The following is a 19,133-nucleotide window of genomic DNA, read 5'->3' as shown; positions in this document are numbered from 1 at the left end:
CATTTTACATAGTTCCTAGCACACAGTAGAGTTCTTCGTGCTCACTTCAGCAACACATACATCCTCTGAAATTGAGAGAGAATAACATGGCCTCAAGCAAGGAGGCTGACACTAATTTGTGAAGCACTTTAGTTCTAAGAAAGGCAAATCCTGAATGTTTTTTTTTTCCTCATATGTGAAATCTGGATTTTTTTTTTATAATTTTTAAAAATTTTATTTTATTTTACAATACCATTCAGTTCTACATATCAGCCACGGGTTCCCCTATTCTTCCCCCTCCCACCCCTTCCCCTTATCCCCAGCCTACCCCTCATTCCCACCTCCTCCAGGGCAAATCCTCCCCCGAGGACTGCGATCAACCTGGTAGACTCAGTCCAGGCAGGTCCAGTCCCCTCCTCCCAGACTGAGCCAAGTGTCCCTGCATAAGCTCCAGGTTTCAAACAGCCAACTCATGCAATGAGCACAGGACTTGGTCCCACTGCCTAGTTGCCTCCCAAACTGATCAAGCCAATCAACTGTCTCACCTATTCAGAGGGCCTGATCCAATTGGGGGCCCCTCAGCCTTTGGTTCATAGTTCATGTGTTTCCATTCATTTGGCTATTTTTTTTCAATAATTGAGTAAAACTGAAATTTATTATAAGCCACAGTCGTCCTAGGGACCTCCATGCTATATATATAGCCTCTATGGTTCTATGGGTTGTGGTCTGATTGTTCTTTATTTAATATCTAGAATCCACTTATGAGTGAGTGCATACCATGACTGTCTTTCTGGGTTTGGGTTACCTCACTCAGGATGATTTTTTCTAGTTCCATTTGCCTGCAAATGAAATCTGGATTTTAAAAATGATGATGACATAGATATGTGAAAATGACATGATGAGGGGTTGGAGAGATGGCTCAGCGGTTAAGAGCACTGGCTGCTCTTTCAGAGGAGCGGGGTTCAGTGCCCAGCACCCATATAGCAGCTCACAGCTGTCTGTGACTCCAGTTCCAGAGGACCCAACACCCATGGCAAAACACCAAGGCATACAAAAGAAAAAGAAAAGAAAATGGCCTGATGAAATGCAGGCATTGCCCAAGAGCAGGGGCACGAGCCTAAGCATTTGGAACGAATACACGATGGATGACTGAATAAAATAATGAAAATTTAGTGCAGAAAGTTCTCTTGATTAAGTATGTGGGGGGCTTGCTAAAATGTCCTGATCATCTCAGGATGGCGGTGACTCCTGAGCGTGACCATTGACCATTGCTTGCCTGTGAAGCCAGTGGGTTTTTAGCTAATTATTACTTTTTTTTCTTCAGGGTCAAGATAACTGGCATTTTATGTTTCCAATGAGTCTCTTCCAATGTTTGGTTTTCTTTTTTAAATTATTTTGTGTGTGCGTGCGCGTGGAGCATGTGTGGCGGTCAGAACCTGCAGAGGTCAGTTCTCCCCTTCCGCTATGGATCCTGGGTCTTGAACTCGGATCCCCGGCCTTTTACTGCAAGCCCCTCAACACTGAGCCACCTCTGCAGCTCCCAGTGCTTGTTTTTAGAAATACTTTTTAAAATAAATACTTTGTTCTTTTTGACAGCGGGTTGGCTAACTGGGTCAGCAACCTTTCAAATCTGAGAACATATGCTTTCTTCGCTTAGAAATGCCATCAAAAAGAGCGTTTTCAAATACCGTGACTGCAGCTTCTGTCTTTCTTTTCCAAGCTCTTTAAACCCTACTTCTCCAGAAAGTCTTCTGTTCATTAGAAGGAGATTGACTGGATCCGTGCTGTGATCTTACCCCACCAGCCAAGAGTCCTTCTCACCAAAGACAGACGGGCACGCTTTGTGTTTTTAGAAATAGGAATAGCAAGAGAAAGTAGCTGCAAGAGCATCATGGTTTCTGGTTTTGTTTGTTTGTTGTTGTTTTTCAGTTTTTTTTTTTTTTTTTTTTTTGAGACAGGGTATTTCTATGTAATATTTACTGTCCTGGAACTCACTCTGTAGACCAGGCTGGCCTCGAACTCACAGAGATCTGCCTGCCTCTGCCTCCTTAGTGCTGAGATTAAAGGTGTGCACCACCACTGCCCGGTACATCATGGTTTCTATATGTTCTACACAGCACCATGTACAGAGCAGACTGTGTAGAGCCTTGGGACGGGGAGGCAACAACACGGGAATTCTAGTGTTTCTCTCCTACCCATGCACTAAGTGGATGTGGGACCTTGGAAATGAAGATTGTTTTCTGTCTCTTGGTTTCTGCATCTGTAGGGCAGGACACTGATGCTTCCACAGATGGGTTATTTTGAGGATTAGACAACACAGTACATACACACTGTAAATTGTCTGCTGAGGTCACTAGCTCATAGTGCTCAAAGAATATGAGGGAGTTCATGTGGATGTTGGTAGGGGGTGGGACCCATCGTTTCTGCTTTCTTTCTGTTACGAATCTCATACGGGATTTAACTTCTATGTCTCAGTAGTCTTCCTCCATAAGATGAAGAAAACAGTGTTAGCCTTCTCTTCATTTACTTGCGTGTGTCTTCTGCAAATAGCCAGAGGCTACTTGATACAGTGTGAGGAGGTTTGGCCGTTGGAAGAACTGAGTTCCAATTATGATTCTATTGGTTAATAGCTGTCTGGCATTGGGAATTTTAAATGACATTTAAATTTTAAATGATAAAATGTCAAAAAATGCACCAATGTAGTTCACTGAGTGGCGCCTATGAAGGTACAGTAAAATAGCTATGTGTGGTCGAAGTTATTATTACTGGTATCATACACGATTATATGTGTGAGCCAGGCATAGTGGCACACACATTTAATCCCAGCACTTGGGAGGCAGAGACAGGCAGATCTCTGTGAGTTTAAGGCCAGCCTAGTCTACATATTGATATATAGTGAGATCCTGTCTTGAAAAACAAAAACAAAATTACATGCATTGTTTTTATAGGTTTATTTTATGAAAATACTTTTATTTTATGTGTACGAATTACGTGTATGCATGCGTGTCTGCCACTACTTGTGAGCTTGGTACCCACAGAGGCCAAAAGAAGGCACTGAATCCCCTGGAAACTAGAGAGAGGTGGTTGTGAGTCACCATGTGGGTACCAGCAAGTACTCTTAATTGCTGAGTCAATTCTACAGCCCCAAGCCCATAATTTTTAAGATATCTGCTTTGAGCCTCAACTTGAAAAAATTAATTATGTGAGTAAATTAGGCTTGATAAATTATACTAGAAAAGAATTCCTGGCAGGGTTACTTTAACTGATTCCTTCATGTATAAGATCAGATTTCATCTAAATATTTCACTGTGTAGAAAACCTACAATTAATGATTAAAAGTAAAAAGAGACTATGGTGGTTAACAGCCTCTCTTGTGTCACTAGTCTGAATTTTTTTTTTAAAGATTTATTTATTATGTATACAGTGCTCTGTCTGTCTGTATGCCTATGGGCCAGAAGAGGGCGGCAGACCTCATTACAGATGGTTGTGAGCCACCACGTGGTTGCTGGGAATTGAAGTCGGGACCTTTGGAAGAGCAGTCAGTGCTCTTAACCTCTGAGTCATCTCTCCAGCCCTAGTCTTTGGAGAGTAATGAAGAGAAGTTTAACTCTAAAGTGACTTAAATAAACGAGGGAATTTACTGGCCTGCATCCCTGAGACAGGCTTCAGGCATTACTGGATCTAGCAGTTCTAAGGTTGGAGCATGTTTGTAAGCTTCTTCCAAATGCTTGGCTTCTTGCAAGCTCGCTGTAAGGTAGGTCCAACTTAAGTCACTTCTATGGTTTATGATTCCAACAGTTAAAAAGCAAATGTTGAAGAAGATGTAATTGACCTCTGAGTCATGTACCCATTTCCCCAGAGAGAATGAACAAGGAAGCATTATGGTCAACAATTCTTCCATGATCACATGAAGTGAGGGAGGGTGTGGTCCTCCTAAGAATACAAAGGTCAGGGAGGGAAGCAGATACCCGTCATAGTAAGGTTGGCTAGACTGTCACTAAAGGTCAGGCTACACCTAGAAACCAGGACCTTGGTTCTTTTTCCAAGACACAGTCTCTCTGTGTAGCTCAGTGTTGTGTGGCTGTTTCCTTTCGGTTGAAGGTTCCCTTCTGGAGGGAAGAGAAATGTTTCTCAGCTTCAGAAAGTAAAATACATGGTTAAAGTCTAGAAAGGAAACCAAACTCACTGGGCTCAGGAAACTCCTGGAAGTTAGGAGACTCACGAGGCCCCTCCCCAAGGTTATAGTTGATAGACCATTGGTGGAAAGAGCAGAGCTTCTGGTTGTCTGTGCTGTCTGAAGATACTGCAGGTAGCTCCAATGATGCTGTTGTGTGTTGTCTCCCAAGCTGGGGTGGGGTGTGTTGGTGATACAGCTGCTTTTAAGTCAACCAAGTTCTTATGACAACCCCTCACCTGTTACTGTAAGTAACCCCAATAAACTCACTGTTTTGCTAGGCTAGACTTGGGTGGAACACAATTTAAATCTACATTTAATTTAATATCTTAAAAATGTCCCAGGTTTGTTGAAAATACTACAGGAGAGATGGAAACATCTCTACTTCATGTTTTGAAACTCATCTCAACTGTAGGCTGAGTGACCTGAGGGACTGCCAGAATCCCGGAGGGACTGCCTCAGTGATCTGATTCAGGGGAGACCTCAGGAACACAATTCTCCCTTCTTTCTCTCCTCCTGCAACTGGATAAAGAGACCTTTATCTGCAGGACCTCTCTGGATCCGCTTCATTAGATGGGTGACAGCATGTTAGCTTGTGGCAGAGTTTCTTTCTGTAGATAATGGTGATCCTCTTGCACACACGCTTGATGGTGTGGAAGTTCTTACCCAGGTGCCTGTAGTACTTTGCAGTGGTGACCTGGGTCTCCTTCTTTACAGTCTTTGTGTGAATGTGGCCCATGATGTCAGGTCCCAGAAAAAGAGCGGATTAATTTCTTTCTAAAAATGCTTTTATTAGCAGATATTAATTATACATGATGGATTTTATTATGACAACTTAATATATGTACATAATCCTATTCACATGTATCACCACCCTCACCCTTCTATTCTCCTCCCATTCCTGCTGTACCTCCTTTCTTTCCTCAACTAGACCCTCTTCTAACTTCATGTTTTGCTTTTCTCCTTCTTCTGGTGACCTAATGAGTTTCATTAACGTTGTTTTTAGGAGCATGATTACCTTACCAGAGACTATACTCCTAAAGAAAGTGCCTCTCCCTTCCTCCACCAATCATTAACTGTGTATATAAATCACCAGGAGTGCTGGGGCCCTAGGCACCCCTCCTAATCCACGATGGTGCAAACATCTGAAAGAGTGTAAATAGACAAATACAGATATTACATGGTTAACCACTTGACATGGCTTTATGACTCAGTGAAAGAGGTAAATGGGAGACACAAGGGTCCTGATGCTAGCATGACATTATTTGAGATAGGCCCCGATATGTAGTAGAGGATGGTTTTTTAAAATATAATCTTGCTGGATGGTGGTGGCAGCGCACACTTTTAATCCCAGCACTTGGTGGGCAGAGGCAGGTAGATCTCTGTGAGTTTGAGGCCAGCCTGGGCTACAGAGTGAGTTCCAGGAAAGGTGAAAAGCTACACAGAGAAACCCTGTCTCCAAAAAAAAACAATATGTGTGTGTGTGTGTGTGTGTGTGTACACATATATGTACATATATGTGTATATATATATATAAGTATAATCTTTTGATTGTTCCTTTGAGAATTTTGTACATGCACACAATGCACTGTGATCATACTCACTCTCACTGTCTCATGGCTCCTCTAGATCCGCTTTCCACCATCCACCCTCTTACCCCATTTTCATGTCTCCTTTTTAATTTTGCTTATTTTTTTTTTTTTTTGGTTGGTTTTTCAAGACAGGGTTTCTCTGTGTAACAGCCCTAGCTGTCCTGGAACTTGCTCTGTAGACCAGGTTGGCCTCGAACTCACAGAGATCTGCCCGCCTCTGCCTCCTGAGTGCTGGGGTTAATGGCGTGTGCCGCCGCCGCCACCACCACCCGGCTTGATTTTGTTTATAACGCTGACGTAAGTATGACTTGTGCAGCTCCTATACTCATGGGTGTGAGGCTGACCAATGAAGTGTGGTTGACCTACCAGGGGCTACATCCTTGAAGAGAATTGACTCTCCCTCCTCATGGAGTCATTTCTTTGGCCTGCCCTGGTGCCCCACTTGGGGGTAAATTTGTTTCACCTCTCCCTGGAAAAAGTCACACAGGATCTCAGGCTGGATTCAGACTCACACTCTGTAACATGAGCTGGTCTGTACTTACCATTCCCCCACCTAGAGCCTCGCAACTGCTGGAATTAGGGGCCACCATGCCCAGCCCCCTAGTACAGTTCTACAAGTTACAGTAAGGAAGAGAAACAGGTGAGCTTAGAGCAAAAATAGTTGGAACCTCCTAGAAATGAAGACAGAGACCAATTGATCTTTTTTTAAACTTTCAGAAATATATGGATATTGTAAGACACAACCCTGCTGTTGCTAATGAATGCTCCCACACACATTCTATCACTTAGCATGGAAGTGCATGTCTTTCCTTTCCCAGCTCTTTATCTTCTTCCTGTCACTGGAGGTATGCCGGAATAAAATTAGGAAGGTCAGTGGGGGGAAACTTAAAAGTTTCCAGATGGGTAAAGAGTCTTAAAAAGGGAAAGGATGATTGTGGTTATCATTAGTTATTGAACAGTTACCATGCCAGGCACTGTAGTAAATACAGAACCTCATGTAAGTCTAAGACTAAGCCCTGAGTTAAGACTGAGTCTGCTTATTTATCTGTGAGGAAACCAAGGCTGGGGCGGAGCTGGATGACCTCTGACCCCAGAGTCTACAGTCTCATTATGCTTATAATTAGGTATAGCTCCGAAATCATTTAATTGTGCAAACTGACAATTTCACAAGTGGATACAGTATTTTGTGGTTTACTCTCTGTCAAATAAAGTATACTTGAAGCCTGCCTTTCTTTTGTTTTCTCGTGTGTGTGTGTGTGTGTGTGTGTGTGTGTGTGTGTGTAAACATCGGGTCTTTTCTGGCATGTCCACTTAACGATTAGAGACAAGGTGTCACACTGGATCCTGCACTCACCAGTTGGCTAGACTAGCTGGCCAGTGAGGTCTGAGAATCCACCCATCTGCCCTCCCTGTGCTAGGGTTGCGGATGCACATGACCACATACAGATTTTTCTCTTCTTTTTTTTTTTTTTTAATGTGGGTGTAGAGGATCTGAACTCAGGCCTTATGCTTTCAGGGCAGGCACTGACTCATGTCCCCAGCTCTTCCCCTCCCCTTCTTCCCCATTAGAGATAAAGCCTCTCTCTCCCTTCCTGGATCCGTCCCAGAACTCAGAATAAGAAAGTGCAAAGGTCCTCCGACAGTCACTTCTATCAGTTTAGATTACAGCTCAGGCTGCTAAGTAGAGAACTAGGACACCTAACCATTTAAATCTTAAGCCATAATTAGCCACCCTAGCCACATAGAAAGCTGTAAAAGAGCTACAACCTTTGAAGTACATCTGAAAATGTAACTGCAGTATCAAAATGATGACTCAAGGAAATGGCATTGCCGAGGGTGTTTCCCAGTGGATAAAGGCAGCCCAAAGAAATATGACATCAGTTCCTTAGGCACAGTAGCGATGTCGTCCTAAGAAAGGAGTCGGTACCACAGCTTTCCCAGGCTTCTTGCCTCAGGCTGTAACCAGCTTCATGTACTCCTGCCTCTCCCCCTCATCCCCCCCCAAACTGGATTAGTTTCTCTCTGAAGATGTCTAATAGATAACCAGTTCTATGATGCTGTCCTTCATCTTAGCACTTCTGTAGTTCACTAGTTAGCTACAACTTGATACCCCGTGTCTTCTAATCACATGGTCAAGCTGCCGACAGCTTCCTGATAAGCTCAGCTTTGAGATCTGGATAGTGAATGCTTCTGTGTGGTAAAACTGAATTGAATTTTGTCAACTTGATAATGGAGGGACAACATTATCAAATGTTTTTTTTTTCCCTATCTAGAATAGCAGTATCAAAATTCCTTTGTTCACGCGCTCCCATCAGCATATTTTTGGGAGCACGTGTTCTAAATACATGTATATTTGTTCATAAAATAGGCACACATTAGCTTCATTATCTTATGAATCAGTCATACCACTTGTACATGGGATATAGTTCACTGTTGGTGGTGGTGAATATAAATGTACATTTAAAATTGTTTTGACACTTTTGCTATTTAAGTTAAAATACAGTTGGACTTACTAGATTATCATTTCAGCTCTGAAGGAGGGCTGTCAAAGATTTTATAATGGCAGTCTCAGTTCTAGTATTTGCTTGTTTTGTGCTTTGTGAGACTCTTGCAAGGCCATTTGTCTGCTTTGTGGGTTTAGTTTAATTAGACCTAGATAATATAATCATAGAACCCAGCAAGCACAGGATGTCACAACAGGTAGAAGAGACCCTTTCTGCTATCCTCTGGGGATGCACACTTCCTGCCTTTCCCGGAGGATATCTATGCTGTTCTAGGCCCATGGGTCATTCATTCTGTATATAAAATATTGAGCCTAATGGCTTTTAAATTTAAGCATAGACGCATTCATTATTTTTTCTTCTGCATTGCTAGTGGATTGCCTTGCACTATCCTTGGAGTACACCCCACTTCCCCTGGGATCTCCTTATGAAATTGTTGGTCCAGAGAATAAAACCTCATATAAGCAAGCATGTTTCCACATTAAAAAGACCTGCTCAATTCAGTTGCTCAGCTATTTTATAGAAAATGAAATGACTTTGAAATGAATTGTCTTTATAGACATCCATAATTTGCAAGCAAAATCCTCACTCTACAAAATGTGAAATGTTCTAAGCAACAGCTGTGAGCCTTTCAAACGTGCACTACTTTTTAACGGTTCAACTGTTGCCAAGGGAAATTGAGCTGGCTTCAAAATTTTTCTTCGTTTCAATTTTGCATTTACCAATCAGACATTGAGGAAACAGGCTCTGCTTGGCTAGGATATTAAACATTTCTAAAGACTGAGGTATGGGAGTATAAGTTACTTGAAGGCAGGAACTAGACAGGCATTCTATATAAGTATGCAGCCTAGGGTAATGAACTTTTATTAGAGCAAAAATGGACACTCAGCCAGTCAGCAGCTGGTTGTCTGGAGTCAATAGGGGGAGCCTGCCTTCATTTAAGCCATCTTTCCGTGTTTCCCATTTCAGTTCAGGGCAGTAACAGTCTCTTTCATAGCACAGAATTCTATCCAAGTGGATAGAAATTTGCAACAAATGACACAAACGAGAAACACGAATGGATTGTTATCACTTGTGCATATGATAGAGAGCTATATATATATATGTATATATATATATATATATACACACACACACACACACACACACACACACACACACACACACATACACACATGTGTGTGTGTGTGTGTGTGTGTATGTGTGTGTTCCCTAACTGTACAGAACACGTGACAAGATACTGAGAGGGAAAGTAGGCTACGGAATGAAGCATTCTAGTTTGAAAGAGAATATATATATTTATAATATATATATTTATAATATATAAATATATATTTATATATAAATTGTAGTAATATGTATATATGAAATGATAAAAATACTAAAAGTACAACAAAAAATGGTAGTGGTTAGCTCGGGTTGATGGATTGTGCGTATTATTATTTCTTCTGTATGTCCCCCTCTCAGTTTTCCAAATTTTGAGCCACTGGTAGTCTGATGCTTGTCGTTAGTTATTAAGGATTTTTTTTTATTTCTTTTCCACAACGAATGTATGCAGCCTGCATTCAAACTGACTGACAGTCTAAGAATATTCTCTGGAAATGTACCATTTGGCCTAGGGCTCACCAACGATGCAAAAACCACACATGTAAAGTATTTTAGTACTCGTTCTAGATAGAGGTAATAAGTCATCTCTATTAAACTCCAGACTCCCAACTGTCAATTAAAATGTCAAGTCGGGGGCTGGGGATCTCGGAGCCCAGAAACAAGCGACTGCGGCTGATCTGAATGCGAGGCTGCAGGCTGGTGACAGCGTTCCCCATCTGCAGGAGCTCCCGGAGCGCGGGCCTCCACCGGGATCCGCAGGAGCATTAGGAGCTGAGCAGCAGAACTGACTTTTTTTTGGGGGGGGTTAAGAGACCAGGTGAGAGTCCAACCCGTGGCCAGGCCTCTCCCACCGGTTGAGGGGTATTTCGGCCGCGACGACCCGGAGTGGTACAGGGAAGCGCGGGGGTCCGGGCTGAACCGTGGGGCACCGGGGCTGCCGCACTGTGGCTCTCGGAATCCCCAGTGAAGACGCTTCGCCGTCCGCAGGGGTCGCGCCGTGCGGAAGCTCCAGCTCCGGACGCGCCCGCCGCGCTCCTCTCGGGCCCAGCCGACGCCGCAGTTTCCCCCACTTCAGACGCCCTGGCGGAAGCGGCGGCCGCGCCGCCCGAGCTCGCGGCTGCATCCGGGGCCCCCCGGCGCCTCGCCCAATCAAGGGCCTCGTCTCTTCACACCCCTCCCGTTTCTCCGCCCCTCCCCGCGCCGCCAATCCCCGATCAGATCTCAGCCGAACGTGCTGGCCGGGGAGTGAAGGCGCCCGCGGACCAATGAAGTCTCGCTTCCCGTTTGAAGTCTCCAGTGGGCGGGCGCCGGAGGCGGGCTCTGCCAGCCAGGAGGTTCGGTTGCGCGTGTGCCATGGACTCAGCCGCCCGGTGATATTGACAATAGGAGAGAGAAAGGGGCATTGACGGGGACCCTGCGCGGGTAGCGAACGGCGGCTCTGGCAGCGGCGGCTCCGGCGGCTCCAGCTCCTCCTCCCGACTCCCGTGCTCGCTGCCGCTGCAGATCCAGGCTTCCTCCCTCCTCCCCCCTCCCCGCGTCGCCGCCGCCGCCGCCGCCGCCGCCGCCGGGTCCGGTGCAACGAGCAGAGGCGCTGCCCGCCGGGAATGTGAACGAAGAGCCACCGGCCGAGCCGCAACCGGGTCGGTACCGATTTGATGGGACGGGCCCGCGGGGGAGGCTCGTGAGGCCGCCGCTGCCACTGCCGGAGCGCTGAGGTTTGGGGCCAGCCGAGAGGCCTAGAAGCACCGCCGCCACCGCGGAACCGGAGGGACGTCGCCCCGGACTGCTGTAGCCCGGGGCTCTCCGCCGCTGCCCGGACCTCCCCCTGTGCGTCCCGGGCCGCCGCCCGCCCCCGCCGCGGCCCCTAGCCTGTCGCCCGCCCAGCGCAGCCACAGATCATCTTCGATTCTTCCCCAGGAGCTTCAAGGTAACTTCAGCTCCCGGTCCCGCGGCTTGTCTCCCGGCGAACCTGCCGAGCGGCGGGTTCGGGAAGGCCAGGCCCCGGGCGGCCGAGGGGTGCGGCGGGGTGGGGTGCGCGGGAGCAAGCGCCCGGCCCACTTGTCTGATCTACCTGCAGAGGCTTTGGAGGCCACCACCTCTCTTCCACTCTGCCTTCCCTGCCCCTTTCCCTCCGGCTTTTGAGGCGTTTCTCCCCCCTCCCTCCCCTTTTATCCACTGGCGGGGGCGGGGGAGCAGCGAGGAAGATTCTGTGGCCTCGCAGCTTCTCCCGGGCTTTGGGTTTATGTGAACATACCTACAGACCAACAGGCCACTTCCCTGATCTCTTCCTTCCCGTTGGAAAAGCCCCGGTTGCTTGCCTGCTGTTTGGAGAATGCTAAAGCTCCCGGCGCTGTGGTCCAGGTGAAACCTGTTTCCCTGGGCTTCGCAGGGACCCCGCTGTTATCAGTTCTGCAATGCTTTAGAGTTGAGGAGATCCTTGACATTCAGAGCTGAGCGCATACAAGGCAAATGAATAAAAAGAAAGCTACCTATAGATCATCGTTAGAGAGAGGGGAAGAGAGAGACCAACTGAGTGATGGAGGAAGGTTTGCAGAAATCTTGTGTTCCCAGGGCTAGAATGAAATCTAAATAGTCACATACGGATCGCAATACACGTCCCTACATTTACAACCTGCCAGTTTGATGTGGAACTTCTTGCTGGTGCGATGACTAGGTTTTAAAGTCATCTGACATTTTTGACGATATTTATAATCTACAATTCTGTGTTTATCTGTCACATATTTAAGGCTAAATTATAGTTAAAAAAACCCCAAAAACAAAACAAAACGACATAACTTTTTAATGAAAGAACCAAGAAGTCTTCAAAAGTCCAAACTGAACCTCAACATTGTTCACTCCTCTCCCCCAAGCTTACGTTTTTCAGGTAGTCCAGATGACTGCTTAGCCTTAGAAATGGGGGAGGCAACTATCTTACTCTGTGGAAGTAGAAAAAGCACTTGTCTAAGGTGCTGGTGTACCAGTCGAGTGACTGCGTTTGAGCACTTCATTGTATGCATTCTGGCTATCCGGCTGCCATTAATCTTGCATGGAGCCTCAGTGCCACCTGGATGATGACATCTGTTTAGTTTGGCGAATGAGGCTGAGCTTAATGCTTGGGACTTTTAGCATCTATCCTTTTGAATAATTTCAAGAGATTAAAAAAAAAATTGCAGAAAGCTGTTCTGTCGATTCCATCGGTTTGATGGAAGTGAACAGTATTTGAACTCAGACCCAGCTTCATCTTGGAAGGCTGTGAAGTTCTGTTTGCAGTTCAACTTGGTGTTAGGTTTTATCATAGTTTTGTTTATTTAACTTGAATAACTTAAGATAGCTTCATTTAAAAAGACTGCTTTGAAATAATTCTCATTATGCCTTTTGTGTGTTCTCGCTCAAGTAATCTAGCCTGTCCTCATTTGCAGTGTGGTAGCTCATAATAGCAACTGCAGCACATTGCACCAAAAGTCCTGTTTAGAAAGTGTCAGTGATTGTACATTTTACCTTGCCATCAGATAGATACCGATGTAGTTTTATTTGTTTGTTTGTGTTGTTTTGAGACAGAATCGCCTCTCACTGTGTGTCCCAGGATGGTCTCAAGTTTGCAATGTGTAGCCTAGGCTGGCCTTGAACTCATAACCTTTCCTGCCTTAACCTCTTTGACTGTTGGCATTACTGGCTACCACACCTGGCCTCATTTGTGTAGATTCTTGAAGTGCAGAAAGGGTTTTAGCCCATTCATAGTATTAAATATGTTGGGAAAATGTTTCTATGGACGTTTTCCAGCTTCAGGATAGCTCCAAAATCGCTTTAGCGATTCCCAAGATGGGAAGAGCTATGCAATTAAAATGGGTAGACAGTATAGACACTTGAAGTCCAGGCAAGCTTCTTTTTAATGATTCTAATGGAACAGTGATTGGTACACTAGAGCTCTGATTTTATTTAATGGTTGGTGGTCATGTTACTTTTTATATTTTTACCCCTGATAAGACTTTTCTTAATTGATTTTTTTGGTATGTATTCCCATTTTCATGAATATTGTATATGAGAATTTTAGAATGTGTACAATATGAATACTTTTACCTTGGAACCATGTTCATGTCACCTCTTTCTCTTCAGTAGGGATATGTCCTCAGCACCAACTACTCCTCCATCAGTGGATAAAGTAGACGGATTTTCTCGGAAGTCCGTCAGAAAAGCCAGACAGAAGAGGTCGCAAAGCTCCTCACAGTTTAGATCTCAAGGCAAGCCCATTGAGCTCACACCTCTGCCGCTGCTGAAAGGTAAGCCCCGTGAACAGGTGGCACCTCCTTCCTTTCCCATTGACCAGTGTCTGCATAGTATTTCATATCTGTTAACTTCACGCGTTGTAGCTTGGAGGGTTGAGAGGTTTCAGACCCAGAAGTTCCCGGTATGTGACCAAGTCTACCTGTTTTCCTTTTTAAAGGGCTCATCCAAAGAGACTTATCATCCTATTGGTGAATTTCTCCAGTTGATAAGCTGGAAAACTAAATGGCAGAAATGTCTGTTTCTTTTTCTTTCCCTAAACATTTGTGTGTGTGTGTGAATGTGTGTGTGTACTTGCACATTATGTACATGTGGAGATCAGAGGACAGTCTGTGGGAGTTGGTTCTCTCCTCCAACCATGTGGGTTTCAGGGATTGAACTCAAGTGGTCCCATTTGGCAGCAAGCAACCTTTATCTCCTGAACTGTCTCATTGGCCCTGTCTGTGTTTTTAAATTCTTGATTTGCTTATTGGCATGTATTAATTGCACTGTCTTTGTTGGAAAGTAGACCCCAGTAAAATAGATAGTACTACTAATTTGCATTAAAAGAAGTGGAGTTTGAAAATATGGAATTTTAAAGATCAAGAAAGTAGAGCTTATCACTAATAACATGCATTTGCATTTTCACATAATACAAATATAAATATTTGGTGATCATACTTGCATGATATTTTAATTTTCACAGTATATTAAGAGCAAGGAATTTCAGTTCTTGGAGACAGGATTTTATGTAGCCAAGGCTGGCCTTGAACTCTTGAAACTGCCTTTGAGCTGCTGATCTTTCTGCCTGTCCTCCCCACGTGCTGGGATAGAGGCGTGTACTACTAGGCCTGTTGCATGTACAGTAGTATATATGAGAGGGAGGTTTTGATCTGAGCTCTCAGGTTTTTTCTTTCTGAATTACACCTTTCATTTTTTTTGTTTTAATATGTGATCATTCTGTCCGTTTTAATTTTCATCTGTTTGCTTCATGTTTGTGAATAGGAGTTATTTGAAATGTATCAGATCAATAGCTGGTATATGTAGGAACATTAGAAGCTTTGAATTTGAAATTTTGTCTGAGTATTTAAGGATGAGGAAGAAAGGGATATGACTTTAATAGCTCAGAGGAAATCAGATAACCTGATTTATTAGTTTATTAATGTATATTCCCTCCCTTCCTCCCTCCCTCCCTCCCTCCTCTTCTTTTCTGTCCTTTTTTTCCCTGGTTTTTGAGACAGAGTCTTGTTATGTAGTCCTGGCTGGCCTGGAACTTGGTCATGATTTTTTTGCCTCTCCCTTGAGTGCTGGGATTACAGATGTGTGCCATCACACCTGGCCAAAATGCATACTTATTTTTGTAGCAGTGTGTAGGTAGAGTCAGAAGGTATGGTTCTCAAGTTTAGCTGAGGGTATTTCAGGTGTCTGATTTTTCTATGGGAATGCTTACTTTCTCTCTCTCTCTCTCTCTCTTTTTTTTTTTTTTTTTTTTTTTTGAGACAGGGTTTCTTTGTAGCCCTGGCTGTCCTGGAATGTACTCTGTAGACTAGGCTGGCCTTGAACTCACAGAGATCCCCCTACCTCTGCCTCCCTAGTGCTGGGATCAAAGGCATGTACCTCTATGCCTGTTGGGAACACTTTTTCTTAAAGAGGTGGTAATTCATAAATAAGATCCCAGTGTTTGTACTTGAATCGGTAGAAACTATCTGAGTGCTGATTTCTGGGAAGATGATACACGGGGCTAGGGAGGGTGTTAGTGGTGGGACACTTGCATAGCATTCCTGAGACTTTGAGTTTGAGCCACAGCACCGAAGAAAGGAAAAAAGGATGCTCTACCTGCCAAGTAGTGAAGATGAGCTCCAGGAAGTTTTGAGGGCGAGAACACTTTTTTTTGGAGACAGGGTCTGACTCTGTAGCTGACCTGAAACTCAGAGAGGTTGTCTACCTCTGCCTCCCGAATATTTGCCTCCATGCCTGGCTAGAAGATTTTTGACTTAAGATATTGTTAGTAAAAATGTGCCTAGATTGTATGATGTTATAAGAAAAACATGAAGGAAAATTCTAGGGAGTAAATAGAAAGGTCAGGAGACATACTGGATTCATCACTCATTTAATCTGACGTAGACATGCATGGGAAAGCTATTGACTTCTCTATCAGGGGAAGAACTTTATTTCCAGCAGCCCAGATTACATGTTTTATTAGGTTCAGAAGAAATTCAATAGCTGAATCACCACATTTATTCCTTAAGACTCATGCAGTCACTTAAATGAACTGAGCATTCATGGAAGAGGTGTAAAGAGGCACGCATGAGAAAAATTTCAACATTTTTTCTCATTCTCCTCTCTCCCCTTTCGAGCATGCACAGTTAAAATAGATGTAGATGCTTTATTAACTGCTCGGGATTACAAGTGGGATTAAAAGCCCAGCTCTGAACCATCTTTAAAGCTTCAATTCAGTGGCAGGAAGTGTGTTCCCATTGTTTTGTGTCTATCACAACCATCCACCTCCCATCTTTTCATGTCCTCTTTGCCCTGTTTTCCCGTCAGCCCCCAGCAACTTCTGTTCCCCTTCATGCCTTTGTGAGGGTCACTGTTTTGAGTCATGTAATATTTGCCCTTTTGTGACTGGTTTGTTTCACTTAGTGTGATGTTTGTAAGATTTATCCAGGTTGTAGCATGTCTCAGTATTTTACTCTGAGCAATATTTCAGTATATATGTAGATATAGCACATATTGTTTACTATTCATTCTGTCATTTTGGCTGTTGTGAATGATGCAAGCATGAGTGTTAAGGTATCTGCTGAGAGACCCTGCTTTCCTTTTTTTTGGGCACATACCCAGAAATAGAATTGCTGGCTTATATGTTTTAAGTTTTGAGGCCTTGCTATGTAGAAGCTGTCCATTAGCAGTGTACAGGAGTCCTGATTTCTCCATACCTCACCAGTGCTTATCTCCCCCTACAAGGCTCTGAAGTTGCTTATTGGAGTTATGATGTCCATTTACCTTTTGCTTATGGATGTCAAACATCTCTTTATGAGATTATTGGATAAATACATGATTTTTTTTCCCATGCTGGAGATTGAACCCAGGGTCCTGTACATCCTAGGCAGGTGCTCTGACATTGAGCCACATTTTACTCAGCTCCCTCTTCTAAAATTTTCAAGTTATGCCTGGTAGCATGAAAAGTTTCCTAAGAGTAGGTTTTGTACATTTGCGTAGTGTATCAGTAGAGGAGAATCAGATGGCATCTAGATCAGAGACTACTCACTAAGCCAGCTGCAGACAGACTGACAGTGATTCTTAAACATGACGTGGGGTCATGGGCTCGCAAGGGTTCCATCCTTGGCTTCTGCGTCTCTGGAGAATAGCAGTGAGACGTAGAGTCAGGTCCAGAATGGAGCAATGTGTGTTCTTGGTTCCGTAGTGACAGTGACACTTGTCCTCCTTCCAGTGGGTTGGCTGATTGTTTTTGCCTTCTATTCTCACCAGCTTTTTGGAAGTAATTTACAGTCTAGAAAGAACATACAGGAAGAATTTCCTTTCTAGGATTTAAAAAAAACCAACAACATTATTTTAAGAAAACCCAGAATAAACCCAGATGAACTGTCCATAAATGCTAAAGGATAGATATGGACTTAATTTTCTATAGCATTTCCCTGACTAAGAAGGCTTGTGTGAATACAATATGCACTGTGATCAGATTTTGTGAATTTCTTTTTTGTTTTTAAGATGTAGTTTGATTGTATGTTTTGGTGTTTTGCCTGAATGAATGTGTGCACCACCTGGGAGGCTGACTACTTGGAAAACTGTAACAGAAAATGAAGAGAAAGTTTCTGTTCTGCCTCTTCTGTAGTAGCTGATCTTCTGAAACTTGTGTTCTTGGTGTTATTTCTTTGTAGAAAATAACATGTGGTCTTGTGCACATGTATACAGTGGCCCACCTTTTCCTCAGCTATGTCTAATGAAATGATACGCTGACCTTTACACATACACATATTTGAATTTTCTCTATTCTTATGTCAAAGTGTTTTTTGGAGTTACCTAAAACTTTTGAACCATAAGGACCCATCTTACTGGTAAGGAAACGTCTGGGGAAGTTTAGTGCCTATGTATGTGTGTGTGTGTGTGTGTATGTATGTATGTATGTGTGTGTATATGTGTGTATGTGTGTGTGTGTGTATGTATGTATGTATGTATGTATGTGTGTGTATGTATGTATGTGTGTGTGTGTATGTATGTATGTGTGTGTATGTATGTATGTGTGTGTATGTATATATGTGTGTGTATGTATGTATGTGTGTATGTATGTATGTGTGTGTATGTATGTATGTATGTATTTATCTATCTATCTCTAATAAAGTCAAGATTTGTGTTGATTTGAACCACACCACTAGCAGCACATGCCTGTAACAGCAGCGCTTAGGAGGCCGAGGCAGAACTGTGAGTTTAAGGGCCACTGGCCTTCACAGTGGGACCGTCCTTCCAACCAAGTAGAAAACAGTGAAGCCTCCTCCCACAGTGGCTGTGATGCTCTTTGGACTTGCAGCAGTCCAGGGAGCAGGCTCGCCAGTTAACCCGGTTAGGTGAGCTCAGAGCTTAGTCAAGTAAGACACAGAGGTAGTGCCTGCTTCGCGCCTGTTTCCTCTCCCTGTCCTGTTCACGTCCTTATTTCCTTATTTCTTCCTCAAGTCTTAGACGATTTCCAAGTTTAGAGCTGAGTGAGATAGTTTTGAAAACCTCTACCTCTCTGAAGATGGGATGATAACAAGACCGGAGTCATTATTTCTGGCTCCACAGTTGTTTTTAGGGTCTTTGGTAGATACTTCAGACATTTCAAAAATTGTGGTGACTGGAGGCACCATTCAGCTGAAACGAATTCTTTGTCTCTTTGTGGTAAAATTCTTCCTAATGAGGGCACTTTGTAAGTTTTGTGGTACTGGGAGTGAACCCAGGGCCTTACCAGGCAAGTGCTGTGTCACTGAGCTGTCTCCCAGCTTCTGAAAATACCCTTTCCCCTTTTCTTTGTGTGTATGGGTGTTTGGCCTGAATTTATGTACCATGTGTGCAATGTACCGTGTGTGCATTGACCATAGAAGCTGGAAGAGGGCATCGGATCCTCTTGGACTGGAGTTATAGTTGGTTGTGAGCTACTGTGTGGGTGTGGAGGATAAAACCCGGGTCCTCTGGAAGAGCAGTTCTCTTAAGTGCTGAGCCATCTCTCCAGCCCTCTAAAAACACTTTATTTCTGTGCATGAGTACATACAAGTGTGTGTATGTCTGTGAGCGTGCATGCGTGAGTGGGTTAGGTCACTCTCCACTGTCTATATTGTGGTAGTGTCTTTCACTGGAGCCCAGCGCCCCCTGCTTTGGCTGGCCTGGCTAACCAGCTTTCCTCAGGAATCCCCATCTCTTCTTCCTGAGGCCTGGGATTACAGGTGGGCCACATGCTCGCCTGCCTTCTCTGTGGGTGCTGGAGTTCTGGCCAGTGGCTTATTCACTGAGCCATCTCTCCAGCCTCTA

General features: G+C 44.1%; 1 protein-coding gene across 4 annotated transcripts in view; it reads left to right on the top strand.

The window, feature by feature from the left end:
- Nucleotides 1–10,586: 10,586 nt before the first annotated feature.
- Ppp2r5e (protein phosphatase 2 regulatory subunit B'epsilon) overlaps nt 10,587–19,133 on the top strand; it is a 154,855-nt gene continuing 146,308 nt past the window's right edge. Inside the window, exons 1-2 of one of the 4 annotated variants that reach the window (XM_006973159.4) lie at nt 10,587–11,280; nt 13,467–13,630. In XM_006973159.4, the coding sequence (XP_006973221.1) occupies nt 13,474–13,630 (157 nt within the window). In that variant the 5' untranslated portion in view covers nt 10,587–11,280; nt 13,467–13,473. The remainder of the gene's footprint in view (nt 11,281–13,466; nt 13,631–19,133) is intronic. The other 3 variants (XM_042260788.2, XM_076550882.1, XM_006973160.4) reach the window with 3 other exon arrangements.

The sequence above is a fragment of the Peromyscus maniculatus genome, chromosome 14, assembly GCF_049852395.1.
Source record: "Peromyscus maniculatus bairdii isolate BWxNUB_F1_BW_parent chromosome 14, HU_Pman_BW_mat_3.1, whole genome shotgun sequence".
NCBI classification, from domain to species: Eukaryota; Metazoa; Chordata; class Mammalia; order Rodentia; family Cricetidae; genus Peromyscus; species Peromyscus maniculatus.
The sequence above is the reverse complement of the archived record's forward strand: the minus strand, read 5'-3'. Positions and strand labels throughout refer to the sequence as shown.